This window comes from Misgurnus anguillicaudatus, chromosome 24, assembly GCF_027580225.2.
Source record: "Misgurnus anguillicaudatus chromosome 24, ASM2758022v2, whole genome shotgun sequence".
Lineage (NCBI taxonomy): Eukaryota > Metazoa > Chordata > Actinopteri > Cypriniformes > Cobitidae > Misgurnus > Misgurnus anguillicaudatus.
In genome coordinates this window covers 32,649,543-32,670,639 of record NC_073360.2, presented here as the reverse complement: position 1 = coordinate 32,670,639, position 21,097 = coordinate 32,649,543, and the positions used below count along the sequence as shown (strand labels likewise).

Genomic DNA, 21,097 nt, shown 5'->3' with positions numbered 1-21,097 from the left:
TCTTGTATATGATGATTCCAGCAAATATGCAAATGAGAAGAAAGACAAATGAGGGGGCTAGAATGTAAAGCCCAATTGTCTTCATGTCAAAGGTCATCACATCGGGTTCATTCTGGGAAAAAGCTAAAGAAAGTAAAAGAAGGAAGTAATTTATGGGTCATTATGATGTATATATCATGTAAAGAGCTACAGGACAAATGTGAAATACATACATTTATTCTGGACTGTCGTCACTGGTTTTGGAGTTTCTGTAAAATAATCTGCAGACAAAAATCTATAAATGAAAAGACACAAAGGAATTGCACACATCGTGTATGATGTCTTGATATCACTCACGTTGTACATGTAAGTTGACAGATGCTGTGATTTTCTGTCCAGAAATATTTGTAGTGCAGATTAATTTCTTCCCATCATCTTTCTTTGCCCCCAAAATAGTTATGGTGGAAAATGTGACCAATTCAAACCCTTTAAGTTGTTTTGTATCATAATTGACAGACATGTTCTCATAGTTCCAGGAGAGGATCGGAGGATTCTTCAGGCAGGAATGGTGGACGGTACAAGTGAAGTTCATATCAACACCCTCTATGATATCTGCTGCCAGTTTAGGCTCAATGGTTATATTATAATAGACACCTGAAATTATAAGCAGTTGACACAAACACCAAACATGATTTAAAGGTACATGTGAATGGATTTTACTTTAACATTCATACATTTTTACAAATAGTTAAATTTTAAATGTTTTTAAATTAATTGTGAAACTGACTGTGACGCACAGATAAACAGAGGCAGATGTGTGCTTTTGAATGCATATCATTTTTTTACTTACATTTTGCACTTTGTAATTTTGTAGCTCTTGCTGTTATGCCTCCATGATGTGTTACAGTACACTCAATATCTGAGCGTTCAGCCTTCACAACACCGGTGCGTGTCCGAGTTATTTTCCATTGACCATTTTCCATACGAACATCATCTATTTTATCAGATCCTTCAATACCATTCAGAATGATGTTTGGTTTGCTGTATGGACAGGTGTGTATGGTGTAACACGCTACTGTAATGCTGTCACCGATCTTTAAACCTCCAGAAATATTAATGATGGGCTCTTTTGGATTTCCTACAGTAGAGAAAAATGTTACAGTTAGCCAACCGATGATTCAGCTGAAATGACACTTTCAAACCAAAAATATTACATTAAAAGAACATGTAAAGTATTTACGTACTGTAAATAATAATCGTAGAGGTGACATCATAAAACTTATAGGTGCTCTTTCCAACATTTTCTGGGTCAATCCATGTATATAATTTTTCTCCATTGTGGGATGAATCCACGCTTTTGATCAGCAGACTACAATCCCGATCTGAGTTTGTAGGGTTATATATATCAGTTTTTCCTCTGAACTTGTCAATGACACTGTCTGGATTCAAGGGATCATAAACTAAAGGGTAGCCTTTCGACACATACTGATACCACACAACTCTACGTGGGTTAGTTGGTGTGTATAAAGTGTAAGAGTAAGAGCACGGTATAACCAGACAGGAACCTCTGAGGCCATTAATTTCCTTTGGTATTCTCACTTCCCATTCCAAAGTCTCATACAGCAGAACACCTGTGAGAAAAAAAAAAACAGGGAATATAAGAGTGTCCATAACTCTAGTATTCAGTTCCTAAAGCTCAATTACTACTCAATTGCATTCCGCAACAAAATCATGGGTTTGATTTTCAGTGAAGGGACAGTAGGCACTATGAAAAAAGTTGTCATATTCAAAAAACATAAAGCAATGTAAAATTTAATATAACTTTTGCTTTTTGTTAGCATACTGCAACATATCAAGTGTAAAAAACATTAGTCACATTAGTTTTATATACATTTTCTGTGACGGAATCTTTTGCCGTTTAAAATGCATGAATAGAAGTAAAGTGACACAGTACCTTGAAACAGAAGATATATCAGTCCTGTCATCTCTGGATCACAATGCTTCCTCTTAAATCCCACTTATAAACTGCAAACAAGCTCAATTGTTAAAAACATTTCAGAATATCACAAACACAACATTGTTTGCAAGAACTATGTAACAGAAAACATCTCATGCCTGTTTAACCCATAAAGCGTTTTTCACAATTTTTTTCATTATGGATTTATTAGGTGAAGCCCTTTACCATTAGAAAACAAGAAGTGAAAGGGGACAATAATAAGTAAGGAATAATTGAAGACGGGTTGTTGAATTATAAGAAAATAATGCACACCCAAGGTGGTAATGCGGCACGATGTGGATGTGCATTTTTTTTTTAAGTAATTCAAAGGACCGGAGTCAATTATTCACTCTAAAAAAACAAACGGTGCTATATAGCACCAAAACTGTTGCTTTGGATCGTAACCATAGAAGAACCATTTTTAGTGCCATATAGCACCGGTGAAGCACCTGTGTAGCACCATATAGGGGCCATATAGCACCACTATAGCACCACATATGGTTCTACATAGCACTATATGGTTCTTCACAGGTGCTTCACTGGTGCTTCACCGGTGCTATATGGCACTAAAAACGGTTCTTCTATGATTACGAGCAAAGAACCACTTTTGGTGCTATATAGCACCGTTTGTTTTTAGAGTGTTGCTCTTATACCACAATTACCACAAAGATTGTTCTGGTGCCTATTTTTAAGACATTTAAAAAATAATCAACACCCATGTAACATTTCTCAACCAATCAGAATAAAGCGTTCAACAGCCCCGTGGTATAAGTTTATTTAATACACTTAATGTAATATTAACTTCCAAGTTTCATTCTTACCTTCTCAGATCCCTGCTCAAACACGTGGACTGGATGAGAACCAAGAAATAGAAGAAAGTATAAAAAGAGACGTAATAAATGCCTCTCTTGTTCAACTGAATCAAGAATGATTTGTTATTTCATATAAGGTTCAATACGTGTTGTGCTCTGATGTCTACGCCCACCAAGATCTGAAGCATTTCCTTTGTCGTCATGGTTTTGTGGTTTTACTCGAATTGAATAGAGTAAGAGTCCCCAACATGTCAATGCAGCAAAATCACCATATGGCAACACATTACTACCTTAAAGTCTCCCTGTAGTCAAGAATTTTATTATTTAAAACTTATCTTTGAGCATCATAATATCATATATATGCATGTTACCAGTCACAGTAATTTCTTCATGCTTTAAAACAGCTTGAATGTAACTCTACACTCTTGCCTCATTTAGTGTACGTGGATCTATGAATAGACTGTGAATAAAAATAGTCCCCGCCTCTACTCAATCGAACAGCTTGAACCATAGATATGAATATGCAAATGAGTCTCGCCTCCACTCTTTTGCACCACCTCGGACCATAGATATATATATATGGAAATAGATGCTTCATTTGACTGTTTCAGACCCAAGTTGTTTCACACAATGCATAAGTGAACTGTGTGTTTGAAGCACTTATCTTTAAGTGTTGATGTTAACAAGTTACTGCACATACCCTGCATGTGTACAGCACAGCTCTGATCATTTTGGCAGCGAGTCTAAGCACATTGTCTCAAGTGCAAGGTGCACAGTCTAAAAGGTTTATTCCTATTCTCGTAATGAGTAATGGCCGTGTTTTGAGCGTAACGTGCAATAAACCAATGAGAGTCATCTCTCATTCCTTTTAAAAGCTAGTTGCCCTCGCCCTATGCACTTTTTCCCTATTCAGATGGCGGAATTTTTAATCTGAAAAACTAAGCAAAGGAAAAAGACCACCAGTTTAAAATTGATGTAAAAAATGCGTTGTTTTCATTTGTTTCGATATTTCTTTATTATTTTGTATTAAAACCTTTAAAAGTTCCTTTCTTTTAGTCCTGGAACTAAAATTAGCAGGCTTTTAATTGCTGTAAATGGAAGGATAGCCTACATTATCTTTTAATTAGCATTTAAAAAACATTTCAAAATACATGCTATATTTCCATTTGTTTAAAGCAAAACATTTAATTACTTACCAGGCTACTGGTGAAGCAGCTCTCTACGCCTTCTAACGTCTCGTAATCGGTCCTCATTTATGTCCAAGATACTCAATAATAATCGTTAACTTTTTAATCCGTTATTTTCTATATTCAAAAATGTTTGTGTGATGTCCATGTGTGTAATAAGCAAACATGTGTTGCCGTCTCGTTTATAGACACATATTAATAACCAGTGGCATGCACAGACCTTCTCAAGGGCAGGAGCGGATGAACTAAAAAGGACATAAAATGTATTACACCAAATAACTATTAAATGTATTTTTTACAGAATTTAAATGCAATTATTGATTAAATAAATCACACAATTATTGATTAAATAAATCACATCTATTTAACTCTTTCCCTGCTATTGACAAGTTATGTAGTCAATTAAAAGAAAATGCTTCCTTGCCAATGACAAGTTTTACAGCAAACAATCTTTCCTCTATTATCCACTAGGTGGTGCTCTTACCCAACTTATAAAACACGGAAGCATTCTGTTTAAAACCGTTTAAACTGTGTATGTTTTAATCACTGCTCTGAATCTTTTGATATATTGAATGTTTTATAAAACATTTGGTATTAAACCTTTGTGAAAACAAACAAAAAAAATGATTTTTTAGGCCAGCACGCCCATGGACGCACAAATGGGTGCAAATATTGTGCCTGTGGTATTTCTAGAAAGCAACAAACACTTGTATTACCGTCTCAGCAAAAAGAAAATTCAAAGTTTTGGAAGTATGTCCACCTTTACACTATTAGCATTTTAGGTGCATGATTAATTAAAAAAATAACTAAATATAATAATTTCCAAGAACTACAACGTTAACAAAAGTGATATACAGATAGAAAAAACATTCACCTCCTTGTGGTACAGTAAATGTTGCTGGTTGCTCAACCATAATCTCTAATAAGATTTTAGATCTTGAAAAAAAATGAATATGAGGTTACGGATATAGTATGGAGTTTAAGGACACCTTTAATAAGATATTTCGTTGTGAAACAGAAATAGGGCCAAAAAATATGTTTTATTAATATGCACAACAAAAATGATGCTATTCAATATAATAATGCACTTGTCATCCCCATCTCATCTACTGTTATTCCAAACAGCTCTCCCTTCAGACATCCTAGAACTATAAAAAAATCAATATTTGAGAGAGACCCAAGACAAAATAAACACACACAACACACACAAATACAGTCTTGTTGGTTATACATGCATCTTTGTCACAGGTCGGGGTGGACCACAGATGTAAACAAGCCACGCGCCTTCCTAGTTTCCACCTCGAAGAGGTCCCAAAGTCAACCCAATGACCAGACAACACAAGCGTAAGTATAATTTAACATGAACTTTATTTATTTTATTTAAAATGTATAGGGAAAAAGGGGCAAGGGTAAGTTAGAAAGGATCTCTGTCTGCTCTCCAGGTGGGCCGTGCCAGAAAGGGGAGGGGGAAATGGAGACCAAGTGCCAGGAATCCAAGACGCCACTGAGGGCAGGGGGAAGACAACGGGGCAAGGCTCCTATGCCTTGTTATCTTGATCCCGTGGCGCCCTCCTTTTCTCCTGGAGGCAGATTAAAAACAGTACAGTAAGTGGTAGCTCAGTGTCGTGTATACCTGGGGGTCTTTCCGGTAACAGGATGGTATGTTCCTTGACGCCACCCTAGGGTGGTATCAGGTCTGTTTCTCTTCGACAGCTAGGTTCGCACCCTCTTCGTCCTCAGACTCTCCACTGTAAACACAGAGTATTTCTTGTCAATAACCAAGGCTCTTTCTCTCACCCAGGTACCCGTGGCAGGGTGCACCTCCAGCTCTTCACCGGCGTCGGACTCGGGCTCTCTCCTAGGCTTTTAGCTGTAACACAGAGGATTACTTAGCAGACACTGGGACTTTTACTCTCACCTAGTTGGCTCGTGACGACATACAGTAAGTACTTCACAGGTATTGTACTCAGGTTCTCTCCTTCTGCAGGCTCGGGCTCTCTCCTTCTACAGACTTCCAACGGTAAGTATCTCACAGGTATTGAATTCAGGCTTTCTCCTTCTGCAGGCTTTCAGCTGTAACACAGGGGATTACTTAACAGACACTGGGACTTTCGCTCTCACCTAGTTGGCTCGTGACGACATACGGTAAGTACTTCACAGGTATTGTACTCAGGTTCTCTCCTTCTGCAGGCTTTTAGCTAGTCGGCTCGTGACGACATACAGGTCAGTACTTCACAGGTAATCAACTCAGGCTCTCACTCGCTGTCGACTGATGACTAAACACAGAGGAGTTACGAAAACAGATTCGGGAAACTTATACTGGTTATTCTGGCAGCTCATTACATAAAGCAGAGGCAAGTTAGCTTTAGCTACTGCATCTCCTCAACTTTCGTTCGAATTGTAGTAACTTTTGGTCATTCAACAGGTAATTACAACATTGACTACTGCTCGTGGATGGTGGACTTACGGTGACTGCACTTCAATCAATCGATAAATACACTCCAAACCTTGAAATGGTGAGGCGTCGTGGTACAGCCTTCCCAGAGGCCTCTGGCACTGCAAAGGGGGAAATCTAGCACACTCACGCCGAGCCGAACGCTGCCCTCTCCTCTCTTCCACCTCGGGTACAAAGAACTGGACAGGGGCGCACCTTTGAAGAGGCTCCGTAACAGGTGAGATATGATATTCGCCACCCTTTTTCTGACAGTACGATGTTCTTCATACACACAAGCACTTGTTAATAATTATTTTACTCACAGCAGTCTGGGAAGTCGATGTCCTTCACCACCGTTCCACCGAGTCAGGCCAGATCTGAGGGATGACCAAAAGAATGCTACACTTGGAGCTTCAATACAGGGGGCACATACACAGCATATACAGTAAGAAGTTTAACCGGCTTCCACAGCCTCTCGTTCTCCCACGGCGAATTCAGTGAAGGGAGGGAGCTACCGAGAAAAAACACAGCATACCACTGCACTAATTCAAAGTGTACTCTCACAGCAAAGGCACGGACTCACCCACAGCACTCTATGTGAACATTAAGGTCACAGCCCCATCTTCCTTGAATTGGACCTGGGACTGGTTGGCGTTGTAAGTGTAGGCCAGCAGTATAAACGTCGCTGCTGCGGCCCCTTGCTTCTCCCAGGATCGTCACTTCCCGGCTCTCCCACCACTCTGCTCCGTGGCAGGGCCGTCAACCTAATTACTGAAGACTCACAATACACGTTGAACAAGGTAACTCCACAATACACACTGTATCAGACACTGAGTACTCACAATGGTTAACGATGGCCTCCTTTGTTCCCTTCTCCTATAGACAGATGAACTCCTCTTCGAAATCCAATCTTCCCCATCTTTGGTTCCGCCCCCTTCGCGATCGTCACCGTGTGACATCTTCTCTTGAATATAATGACTCCAGCGATTGATATATTTTGATCTATTACTTTATAACATTTGGTCTCAAAGTGTTTTTAGTGGCTCTCTTTTTCAGCATGCGTCCCCACCCCCTTGTGTATGGTGCATTCCTTTGCGGCCCACCCAAAGAAAATTTATGACAAAAACAGTTCTAAAATGTATTATTTTAATTAAACAAAACATATTAAATTAGTGCTGTTGGTTAGTAGGCTTATTTTGAAAATATTAGGAAGAAGAGAAACAAATGCAGTCAATATCTATGTCAAGTATTTTTTGGAAAAGATGGGTTTTTAATTGTTTATGGTTACAAGAGATGTGGCTGACTGGATTGCAATAGGAAGATCATTCCAACGGCAGGGAGACGTGAATGGAAATGAGCGGAAACGTGATTTAGTGTCCCTTAGTGAAGGTAACACAAGGCTTTGCTCGTTTGCTGAACGTAAAGTGCTTGATTGGTGGGTTTGGGAATGTATGAAAGTGTGAAAGTGTGCCGGTGCGGTTCTGTTAGTGAGCAGTACTGACTTGTACCTGATATGCGCTTCAAGCCATTGGAGAAAAGCTACTTGTGTCATGTTAAGAGTTTCATTCTATTCTGTATTGATTTAAATAGCCAAATGACATGAAGACCAACAAACAGAAGAAAGGCACAATAAATTGGAAAAGTAAATTAAATAACATAGTCATAGCTTTAGGAAAAATGTATGTTCCAATTTTGCACGTTCTGCCTTTTTTGCACATCTTCTCTTGTCTTTAGCTGTGCTATGCTTTTTCATATCCACTCTAGGGGGCAGCACAATCTCAGAGAAAAGGTACTAAAGCTGTCACTGGCCTGGTACCCTTTTAAAAAGAACACCTTTCTACCTAAAGTGCACATTAGTACCTCAAAGGTAAAATCAATGACAGCTATTATACCTTACTTCCGACTCAGGTGCAAGACTTTGCTGTTTGGTGCATTAGTATTTGACATTTCTGAAATAATGACAGTATATTATAAAGATATTTGATTTAAAAAATCGTCCTCAAACTAAATATTTGTTATGTCCGTACAGCCCAGGACATCCTGTTAAAGATTCCTCAGGACTTTGGCATGCATACAGGGTCTCAGAAAAATAAAAAAGTGTGTATACTACTAGTAAAAAAAAGAATTGCTGTCATCCAGGAGACTAGAATATACAGACATACGTGCTAAATCTTCTGTCCAAATAAGATACAAATATAACCTCATTCCTTTTTTATTTGCACGTTCTCTGACCGGTCTCCTACACAAGCAAATAGATGGAGAGTCACCCTTCAAACACCGCAAAATAAAAGAAGTGAGAAAACATGAAACCTTAGGGGAAGTGAAGAAACATTATTTCTCAGAATGCTTACTTTGATTTTGATGCATACCAGAATGGATATCTTGATGTTTAAGCTTTAAGTTTAATCCATAGTGTTTCGAAAGACATCTGTTTCTTCTGTTGTCAAATCATCTAAATATGTTGGGTTTCAAAAGCATGCAAAGACACATATAAAAGGACCTAAAACTGGTGCTGAGATTAACTGATATCTTTACAGGTTGTCGTTTTTGCCTTAAATCAAAGTTCAAAATACACAAAGAGGTTTCATGTTTGATCATCAATTATATGATTTATTTAGATTTAATTCTCAGATAAAACAGCATTAGAATTGTTTATTTTTTATTTTTACAAGGATACTTTCTATATAAAAAAATTCTGTCATTTACTCAACCTCAGTTTGTTCTAAACCTGGACATGTTTCTTTATTCTGTTGATCACAAAAGAAAATACTTTTAAAAGGCCATTATAACACGGTTAGTTCCAATCCTTGATTCTGATTGGTCAATAGGTGTGCTTTATTCACAATAAAACACTGCCATGACCGCTTCACCCAACAGTTCTATTTAATATCACTGCGCCCTTAGCAACACCCTTAGCAACACATAAACATATAATGAGACAAAGTCTGAGAACAGTTTGTTGTTTTTATTTGAGCTTTCATGTTGTTGTTCGCAGTCAGGGACTATTTTTTCTAGCGGAAGGAATGCTTTTATTGATTTAACTTCATGAAAGTTGCACTAATATTTTTTTTTACTTTAATATTGTGTGGTAACCGTTTTATAAAAGCAATAAGGTACTCGAGGCAAGTGCTGTATCGTGAATAAGTAACGGCTGAAGGGCGTTGTTAGGCACGACGCAAAGCGGAGCCTCTCGTACCTTATTGCTTACATATTCTGGTGCTAATTTTAATGCAGTGTGTTTTATAGAGGGTGTGCATTGGGGTCACTTTTCCACGTGACCACGTGGGAGCTTGCCCGGTTGAGTGGCAAACGTTCAACAAAATGGTTTTCATAGCAGGTGATGCGAAAATGCCAGTAAAACTGACTATTATCAGCTTAAATTGAATTTAGTTGGACTTGATAGCAGAGGTGGACAATACTTTGTTACATTAGTTACATTTCCAAGCATCTGTGCTTTATTAGGTTGTTTGTATTGGGAAAAAACATTACTTTGCTACATTCTAAAGCATAGAATCATACTGTGTATTCTTTAATATTGCATATTAAATTTATTTAATACCTAATAACATTTAAATTGTGTACTTTTACTTGAGTAAAGTATGTTAATGTACTTATATATAAAAATGTAAAACAAAAACGTTTTATTTATGAAATATGCTTCGGAATGTGCTTTCCAAAGAAAAACACGGATAAAATACAAATACTTGAAAAAATAAGTTTAAGTAGAAAGTAAAACCTCTGCTTGATAGTGACCCTAGCAACTTATCAACCCACCTGTCTGTGGACGTTGGAATGAACAATCAATTTATTTCTCCTTTCGGTGTTTCTTGGCAGTCTGTAAAACGATAAGTCAGAATTCTTGTTAATCTGTTAGTACAGTCTATCGCACAACAGCTTTTTCCCATTTCGACGCGTTTTCACTGTGTTTTCGCCGATGTCACGCTGTACTCAATTGCTGCCGCTCTCTCTTTTGCCACTCAGTGGGCGTGACTGCTGTCCCTCTCGCCGACGGTGACGTCATGTGCATACTCTCTATGTAAAAAAAATGCATACAACACAATCTTTTCCACATACTGTACATTATTGTTGCTCCTGTATGCCCCGCCTTTCTGAAACGTGTTGATTTGTACAAAGCTCATCGTTCTGAGAAAGCGCAGTGTAATCCGATTGGCCAGCTATCCAGTGCATTGTGATTGGTTGAATACCTCAAGTTTGTAAACAAAAAAGTGCTCGTTACCATGTTTTAAAGATCAGCTCCCAACGCAATACTTAGAGAAAATAATAATATCCTCTTTACTTATCAATATGACCTTTGTATACATAGGTCGGTGTTATACAAATTTTTTCCTGCAGTATGATGTCCAACCGCAGGGGTGTGTTTGAACGAGCCGTTGTAGGAAGGCATTGACGAGGCTTCATTTTTAAAAAGATCTCTTTGGGTTTGAAACTTTAATATTTGCAACTTTACAGATCTTCTATATGCACAGACAGCTTTTAACACAATAAAGACAAAAGAAAACATGAAATCAAATCAAATGACTCCTTTAAGAAATGATAGTAACCATACACTTGACGGTACCCATTGACTGCCATACTGTAGTACAGAAGGAAACACCATTACTGTGTACGTAAAATGGTATGGCAACTGTGTGCTCACCATCATTTATCAAAATATCTTCTGTTGTGTTTAACAGAATAAAGAAACTCATACAGGTTTGAAACAACATAAGAGTGAGTAAATTATGACAGAATTTAAATTTTTTGATGAACTGTCCCTTTAAGAGCAAACTTGTTTGCTTATCCAAATTGCCCATTACAGCTGAAAAGCCAAAGAGAGATCCAGATGCCACACAAATCAGACAAAGTATTAGTAAGTCTAATATAAAAGCATGTGAATTAAAATATTAATGCTATTTTCCATGACATGAGAAAGTATTTTTTAACATTTACTAAAATATATGTTGAATTTTTTCTTTTCTGTTTTATTTAGCACATTTTGCAGGTGATATTGAGCATTTTCCTTAGACGTTTCCATTAATGTTGAGATCTTTCATATTGGCGTAATAATCTTCATAATCCTTCATCTTAAAGTATAGAGACACAGAGGTAAAATCAGTCAATAACATTTCAGACACGATTTGGGGTCAAAAACGGTTAATTCACTTAAATTATGTAAAGTAATGGTAAAGATAGATCATATACTTACAGGGCAAGATTTTCTCTGACTAAATTACAAAGGAGACAACAATTAAAAAGGAAGTTAATAAATAATTTAATGAATTTAAGAAAACAATTTAAGTCTAAACTAAAGACATTTCTTTTTAACAAAGCACTCACATAATTTGTCAAGGAAACATACGTATGCCGCCATAGTCTCTTGTCGGGAACTAAGCATTCACATAATTTTGTCTGGGTAATATACTTATGCCGCAATAGTTAGCATGTCCGGAACCCTACCCCATTGACCGCTTCCTGATTATATACAGTATACAGTAAGTATATACAGGGCTTGACATTAACACCAAACAAATGCGGGTAGATTTCGGCTGTGGCGGGTAAGACAGCCAATCCCACTAGCCACTTTGGCAGGTTGAATATAATTTTTTAATTGTAGTTTTCTTAAAAGTTATGCGAAATGATAAACCATGCGCAATGTGACACTGGGAAACTACAACTCCCATGAGCACTCTGCACCCAGCGCAACGTACAGAGACCGTTTGTTTAGATGCGCGTGCGATCAGCGGAGCGTTGCGGACCAAAGCGCCACCTTCCAGAGAGCGCGAAAGCTGATGGATTTGCGAATACACAAGAGGATGCAGTCTGAGCGCATACACAGTAAAAACAATTGCATGGAAGTGATTGAAGAGATATAAATTGCGTGCACACTCTTAGGGGAAGAGCGGAGAGAAATTCAGCACATACCTGAATGCACACGAAATCAAAGGAAACCCCTCAGCTTGTAGCTTCAGCGTCCTCCAGGCATTTTCAGCCACACAAAAAAGCTTTGGGACTCTATCTTACACCCGGCGCAATGCAGCGCAATGCACGACGCAAGTGTCTTTTGCTAGTTTCCACCCTGCACAATTGTAATTTTCACGTTTAGCGAGGTGTGTTCAGGCGCATTGTTGGCGCGTTGCTATTTTGAGGCAACTAAAATAGACTACGCCATTGACCAACAAAAACCTGCTCTAAAGTCTAAAGTCAATGGCGCACTATGTTTTTTTTTTGTTATTTAAAGAGCGCATTAGTAATATGCGCCTAAACGGGACGACAACGCGGGTTTGCTTAACACATACATGAATGCGCAGCAGCACAAAAACGCTTTTAATTATGAAAAATTAAAGGATTGAATGTAAAAGATTATTATTGAGTCTCTTGGACATAAATGAGGACTAATTATGAGACGTTAAAAGGCACAAAGAGCTGCTTCACCTGCAGCCTGGTAAGTAAATAATGCTTTGCTTTAAACAAATGCATCTGTTTTTAAATGTTTTTTTTTTTAAATGCTACCTCACGGATTTATTGTATATAATAATAATAATAATAAATAAAAATACCTTACATTTATATAGCGCTTTTCTCAGTACTCAAAGCGCTTTACATATGAATGGGGGAATCTCCTCAACCACCACCAATGTGCAGCATCCACCTGGATGATGCGACGGCAGCCATATTGCGCCAGAACGCTTACCACACACCAGTTTATTAGTGGAGAGGAAACAGAGTGATATAGCCAATTAGTATGAGGGATTATTAGTAGGCCAATGGGCAAGTTTGGCCAGGACTACGCGGAGGAAGAAGATCCCCAGTTTAATGACACTGTACCTGTGGATATGGTGAGTAATGCTTAAAAAAAAACTGACGCTGTCCAAGTGCTGAACCTTGCGCAGAGCCGTTTGTAAATTCTTTATCTGCTGTTTGTTACAAATAAAGTATTGTTATTGTATAGTTTTATTCTGTAATGATAAAGACTTGTTAATATTTAAACTTTATTTAACTTTGAACAAACTCTTGCCATTAAAGAACATAAATTTAAATCTACGGTAAATTACCGGCAACCCAGCTGCAATAACATTGTAAATTCTACAGTTTTTTTACAGTTTTTTATTCTATGCCAATATGATGCAATTTTATTTTTAAGACTACACTCACAGAATTGAATGGTACAAAAGCTGTAACTGAGTCGGTAGCCTTTCGAAAAGTACATCTTTGAACCTAAAGAGTGCATATCAGTACCTCAAAGGTACATATTGGTATCAAATGCATACATAGCTATACCTAAATTGTACTGCATAGCTTTCACTTGCAATTCTTTCTGAAAGTTTTGGGCAGAAGCAGAGAGACAGAGGAGGGTGACATACAAGGAGTCATCCAACATCTATTTATGAGCATATGTACTGCACACATTTACATTATTTTTAGAACAGCTGTTTTTTAAGCAAGCCCCAAATGCAGTTAATTTATGGTGCTACTGTTTTAGGTGATGGTTGCTAAGGGCGAGAGCGGTTTCTAGGCATGTTCTCAAATAGCTATATTTTCACACATAGGCCTACTGTATAAACATAGCTAACCAGAGCAGAAGTGATGCTGCCTCGCCTAACACATAATACATGTTTAATTATTTGCACAATATAATCTGATTATATTTTCATATTTATATTTTCATAATTGTTTTTAAAAGTGATCATCATGATTAAACATTACGTTACATTTAAATTTAAACACAAGTTGGTTAACATCTACATATGGTTATACATTACATTTAAAAAATGCTTAGTGTACCTGTGTTTAGGCTTTGATTCTTGTGGATTAGCAGGTGAAGACCTAGAAATAATATTGACAGTGTTATATGAAAGTATGAACAGCTATACAGCCTCAACAAAACTACACCATGTCAATATATCATGAATACTTAATTCAGACTTTTCCTAAGTATAATCCTGATGTAACACACATGTACCTGTTACACTTGTATATGATGACTCCAGCAAATATGCAAATAAGAAGCAAAGCAAATGAGGGGGCTAGAATGTAAAGCCCAATTGTCATCATGTCAAAGGTCCTTACATTGAGGTTCTTGGAAACAACTAAAGGAAGAGAAAGAATGAAGTCATGTATGTGTCATTATGATGTATATATCATGTAAAAAGCTACAGGACAGATGTGAAACACATACATTTATTCTGGACTGAAGTCACTGGTTTTGGAGGCTCTGTAAAAGAATCTGCAGACAAAAATCTATAAATGATAAGACACAGAGGAATCGCACACATTAAAGCAGTGTTTCTCAAACTTTTTCTGCCATTCCCCACTTTGAAGGTAGGGAAGGGTTCCAAGCCCCACCTGTCCCCAATCACCCCAACAAAATGGTAATCAAGTAGGCTTTAAGTTTAACTGTTGAAATGTATATTACATTAAACACTTTCAATAGAGAAAAAAATATGCAAATGTATTAGCACTTTGCATGAAATAAGACTTTGTTCAAAAGTAAATAATAATAATGCAACTTTGTTTGCATTTTGTCTCTGACTAAAGTCATACTTTCTTTTCGGCTGGCTTTTTGGTTGATTAGTTCCACTATCTGTCTTGGTTTTCTCTGCTGGTGTCGAATCTTCAGGTTTTTTTATTTTCGATTGAGTGTCACAAACGTATTCATTGTTAACTTTTATACTGCTACCACCTATACTGCCTCTTCACATTAAAGTTTTTGTTCTTCTTTAATTAACATTCTGATGTAAATTCATTCTTGTAAGCTGTAGTTTCACGTGACATTTTCTTGACTGCCTGATTTTATTTTAAGTTAGGCTTATAGTTAAATGCGTCATTTTGAGTGTATGGTCAATAAATGAAGGAATTAGAGATGGGCACAAAATGACTAAATTTACTTCCATTTGTCAGGCCCCACTTGTAATGTTACTATTCTTCACCAGTGGGGCCCACAGCACACTTTGAGAAACACTGCACTGAAGGAAGTGGAAGATAAAGTCATTTTTTTGGTCATCATGATGTATATATAATGTAAATAGCTAGAGGACAAACATAAAACATATATATTTATTGTGGACTGGAATCACTGTTTTTGGAGACTCTGTAAAATAATCTGCAGACAAATGAAAAGACACAGAGGAATCACACACATTGTGTATTATGTCTTGAAATCACTCACGTTGTACATGTAAGTTGACAGATGCTGTGATTTTCTGTCCAGAAATATTTGCAGTGCAGATTAATTTCTTCCCATCGTCTTTCTTTGCCCCCAAAAAGGTTATGGTGGAAAAGGTGGCCAATTCAAACCCTGTAAGTTGTTTCTTTCCATCTTTGACCGGCATGTTCTCATAGTTCCAGGAGAGGATCGGAGGATTCGTCTGGCAGGAATGATGGACGGTACAAGTGAAGGTCTTTTCAACACCCTCTATGATATCTGCTGCCTGTTTAGGCTCAATGGTTATACTAGAATAGACACCTGAAATTATAAGCAGTTGACACAAACATCACACATGATTTTAAAACTACAAGTATAGATGTGTGTCTTTGAATGCATATACATTTTTACTTACATTTTGCACTTTGTGATTTTGTAGCTCTTGTTGTTATGCCTCCATGATGTGTTACAGTACACTCAATATCTGAGCGTTCAGTCTTCACAACACCGGTGCGTGTCCGAGTGGTTTTCCATTGACCAGTTTTGATATTGAAATCATCTATTTGATCTGATCCTTCAATACCCTTCAGAATGATGTTTGGTTTGCTGTATGGACAGGTGTGTAAGGTGTAACACGTTACTGTAATGCTGTCACCGGTCTTTCCTCCTCCGTAAATATTGATGATGGGCTGCGCTGGATTTGCTACAGTAGGGAAAAATGTCACAGTTAGGCAACCGATGATTCAGCTGTAATGACACTTTTAAACCAAAAATATTACATTAAAAGAACATGTGAAGTATTTACGTACTGTCAACAATAATCGTAGAGGTGACATCATAAAACTTGTAGGTGCTCTTTCCAATATTTTTTGGGTCAATCCATGTATATAATTTTTCTCCATTGTGGGATGGATTCACACTTTTGATCAGCAGACTACAATCCCGATCTGAGTTTGTAGGGTTATATAAATCAGTTTTTCCTCTGAACTTGTCAATGACACTGTCTGGATACCAGGGATCATAAACTAAAGGGAAGCCTTTCGACACCCACTGATACCACACAACTCTATGTGGGTTAGTAGGTGGGTTTGAAGTGTAAGAGTAAGAGCACGGTATAACCAGACAGGAACCTTTGAGGCCATGAATTTCTGTTGGCATTCTCACTTCCCATGCCAAAGTCTCATATAGCAGAACACCTGTGAGAAAAACATAAGATCATATTAATACATTAATAGCTGTCTGTTAAACCTGACAATTTAACATTAAGTTCATGTAGCTAAATCAGAAGAGATTGACACTATCAACAAGTTAATTGGATTGATTTTCAGTGAAGGCAAAACAAATGAAGTTTTTTAACAAAGTTTGAGAAGAGCACGGTCATGTAATCCAACCAATCAGCGCAGAGTCTCTATATAGCCATACCTCACCTCTGTCCCATAACAGTTTTTGCAGCATCCCTCCTCGACCCCATCACCTCACTATCTAGTGTTACTGTATCTATCCCAGTTAAGGGGGGGGGGGGGTACTCTGGGTTAGGGCTAAAATTCCGAGCTCTAAGCCATCCCCTCAAACAGCACGCTAAATATGCTTTATTATCATTTTACCCCATCTATTACATGTTATTTCAAACTTGTGAATGTGAAATTTAACTCTTTCGCCGACATTGATGAGATATCTCGGCAATCAAGAGAAAACGCTTCCCTGCCAATGACAAGTATTTCCGGCTTTCCGCAATACCGCTATTTTCCACCAACTTCCGCAACTTTTTAAACCCGGAAGTATTGCCCTATGGCAAGCGGCTGCATGTCCGTGTCTGTTTTAAAGATCGTTCTCAATAGGATCTCTATGAAAAGTCCGTCACAAAAATGGAATTATCTCTGCTTTTTGCTCAAAATGTGGTGTTTTTGCAGAAACCTATTCAAAAGCTGATTACAAAAGAACTACTGAAGGTAGGATGAAACGTTTTTTTTTTTTTTTTGTTTGTTTGAAAGCAGAGGGTCTGTTCTTTCATTTCATATATTGTATGTTTATATATCTGAAGAAGAACATTTTCTGTAAGGCATTACACTTTTGTGAAAATCATGAAAAACGCTGGCGCTGGCTGGCAACTTTTTTTTAAAAACGCTGGCGGTGAAAGAGTTAATATAACTTTTGTTTTTAATTAACATACTACAACATAATACAAGTTATATATGAAGAGTTTGGTTCCAAGCTATTCCGCAACTTATAAAACCCGGAAGTATTGCCCTAGGGCAAACAGCTGTATGTCCGTGTATGTTTTAAAGATCGCTCTGCATCTGATCTCTATCAAAAGTCCTTCACAAAAATGGAATTGTCTCAGATTTTTGCTCAAAATTTGGTGTTTTTGATGAAACCTACCCATGTTTGAGAGGTGATAAAAAACAGAACGCATGAAGGTAGGATGAAACTGATTTTTTTTTTTTGAAAGCAGAGGGTCTGTTCTTTTAATTCATATATTGTATGTTTATATACTTAAAAAGGAGCATTTTCTGGAAGGCATTAAACTTTTGTGAAAATCATGAAAAATGCTGGCGGGGAAAGAGTTAAGAAATCAAATTTGTGAAGGCGGAACTCATCTGTTAACCGTTTGTATACCACAAATAGTGCTATTTTACAAAATGTGTTTTTAAAGGTGTTTTAATGTCATTTAGTGATTCCTGAATAAATTCATGTTAAATAAAATTAATAAGTAAAAAAACACAAGAAACTGACAAACATCAGTTGTTATATATGAATAAAAGCTGTGTCCCCTACACCAGTGCCTTCGACAGAATTTCTTGCCCCTTAAAATGCATGAATAGATGTAAAATGACACGGTACCTTGAAAAAGTAGATATAGCAGTCCTTTCATCGCTTGATCACAATGCTTCTTCTTATATAGAAAAATACCACTTATAAACTGAAAACAAGCTCAAAGAATATCCCAAACAAGAGGACTGAATGAGAACCAACTGAAACAAAATAAAAAGAAGAAAGTAAAAGAGAGTAATAAATGCTTCTCTTGCTCAGCAGAAGAAAGAATAATGCTGAATAATTTTTTCATAGGTTTTAATATGTGTAGTGGTCTGATGTTCACGCCCACCTTTTAAAGGATTTCCTTTTTTGTGTGGTTTACGGGGGAGATTAAGATCTTCATTTTAGGGAGGCTCAGACAATGAGGGTATATAAATAATTAAAATATTTGTTTTAATACAGTATAAGTTTAAGCCTATATATGAACAGTTGCAGAGCTAGAATTAAATGGTGTGGTCAGGGCTACTTTATAGGGTCCATATAGTCCATGAAAGAAAACAATGTGCAACCTGTACCAAAAAAGCATAAATGAATCTCATGATTGCAGATTACTTCATATTATCCCACATATTCCTACAGGCTACTGCACTGACTGCATGCATTACTAGCACAGATGTTAACATGAAATGCTGAAATTTAAAAATTTCTAATTTACTGTCTGTTAATGAAACAAAAGATCTCAAGAAGTTGTTCAGGAAATCTAAACTTCATGTAAACCTGAAACTTAACACTAAGGATTTTTAGCAAAAAAGTAAATTAGCTATTTAACCGACTCAATAGTTTAAAACTTGCTGCTTGTTTATTTAGTAATCAACGATACAGAAAAGGGTTGTGCTATCAGTGCCATGGAGAGTATTTCTCGTATAGTCCGAGCGTGTAGCAGCTAGCAGTCAGTCTCTCTTTCTCTGTTCACTCTTGGGCCTTTTATTCTGTCTCTCCACGTCCATTATTAAAACAGTCACAGGTGTTACTCATTTGTATTTGACCAATTTACTCACCACTCATTTGACAACTCTCTATCAGTCTCTCTGAACCAGACCTCGCTGAACCACGCCCCCTTGCCCCATTTCCCCACTGCCCGAGTCAGGCCGAGGAGCCGTCCGGTCTACAGCTGTCCATTTCTGGAGAAAAAGTCGGCCACAACCATCTGTACACCCTGCCTGTGGACCACCTAGAATTTAAAAGGCTGTAAAGCTAGATACCAACAAGTGATCCACCCATTGGTATCTTTCATGCAATGGAGCCACCACAGAGGGTTGTGGTCCGAGCAGTTAGTGTTCAGACGACCTCATAATTGAGATTATGTTAACTTGCCATGTGATCTCAAATGGTCCTTGCCACTTTGCAAGTAATCTAGTGCTCCACGTGGGCAGTAATACAAGCACTTTATCTCCTGGGGCAAATTTGCGTAAGTGGGTCCCCCTGTTGTACAGCTGTCTTGCTTCTCCTGGGTCTGTAACAAACTCTAACACCCCTCGGTCGCCGTGATTTCACCAAGTAAGATGTGATCCTGGATCAACATTTTTTGATGATCCTGGATCAACGTTTTAAAAAAGATACCCCAACCTACCCTTAACTCAAACCCTAACCATTTTTAAACCCTCAAATTAGTGTGAAATAATAGTTTGAGGAGTATTTCGTAAAAAAAGCCCCAACCCAATCCTAAACCTAAATCTAACATACACACTAATCCTAATCCTGCAATCTGATTGGTTAATGAAAATGTTGATCCAGGACCGACAATGGTGTTGACCCAGGATCACATCCTACTTGGTAAAATCACTTTCACCAACACCCCTCTGGGCTGACGACGGTAAAGAGGCTCGAAGGGGGAAGACCTTGTGGGACCTCTCGCACAGCGAACAAGAAAGGTTCCAGCCACTTATCCCAATTTTTGGCATCTTCGTGAACGAACTTATGGATCATCAATTTTAACGTGTGATTAAATCTCTCCACCAGCCCGTCATTTTGTGGGTGTTATAGACACTGGCGATACGGAAAAAAACTTGCGCGATCAATGCCACAAAAACTCTCCATAAAACAGACACAGGTGTTACTCATTTGTATTTGACCAACTTACTCACCGCTCGTCCCTCCCGCTACAGACCTTGCTGAGACCTGTTTTGGCCACAATCCTACATTCTGTTTCTTTAAATATAAAGATTATGTTTTGGTTAATTTAGAAAAAATCTACATAGGGTACAAGGGTAGTACTTAACTATGAGAAGTACCCTTTGTCACAGACAAGAGATAAGGAATAATCACCTTGGTTTAAACATAACAGGTAAAAGTAGTAAGCTGAAATCTTTTTGTATTAATGTATTCAGAAATGATGAAGTCCAGTTACCAGCAATGTTAATGGATACTTTTTACTTAAGTACATGTGAGAGCCCATACTTATTTACTTAAACTTACAGTAAGTAAAGAGTGTAGTCAGTACTTTTACTTTAATGTCATGTGTCTTGTGAATAGTATGCCATACAGACCCGTTTGCCACTGAACCTGAATTAACGACGACAGTGGGGCCTCCAGCCTTAGTCAAATGGGTTGACACGTATGGGCAGGTTGCGATTTTGGCGTTTTCTTGCGGTCTTGTGAATAGTATGCCATATAGACCCATTTCTAACTGAACCTGCATTAACGACGACAGGGGGGCTTCAGGCCTTAGTCAAACAGGTCGACAGGTTTCATTTTCTTTTAAAGATCCGAAGGTGACCCTTACTTACCATAGAT

At 37.7% G+C, this 21,097-nt stretch overlaps 1 protein-coding gene across 1 annotated transcript; it reads right to left on the bottom strand.

The window, feature by feature from the left end:
- Positions 1–230: 230 nt before the first annotated feature.
- LOC129438937 (sialoadhesin) lies at positions 231–20,538 on the bottom strand. The gene is made up of 6 exons (XM_073863376.1): positions 18,392–20,538; positions 16,360–16,746; positions 15,966–16,253; positions 15,575–15,871; positions 337–633; positions 231–274 (listed from the first exon to the last, which is right to left on the bottom strand). The coding sequence occupies exons 1-6, from the start codon at positions 18,420–18,422 to the stop codon at positions 231–233; spliced, it is 1,344 nt and encodes a 447-aa protein (XP_073719477.1). The 5' UTR covers positions 18,423–20,538.
- Positions 20,539–21,097: the final 559 nt, after the last annotated feature.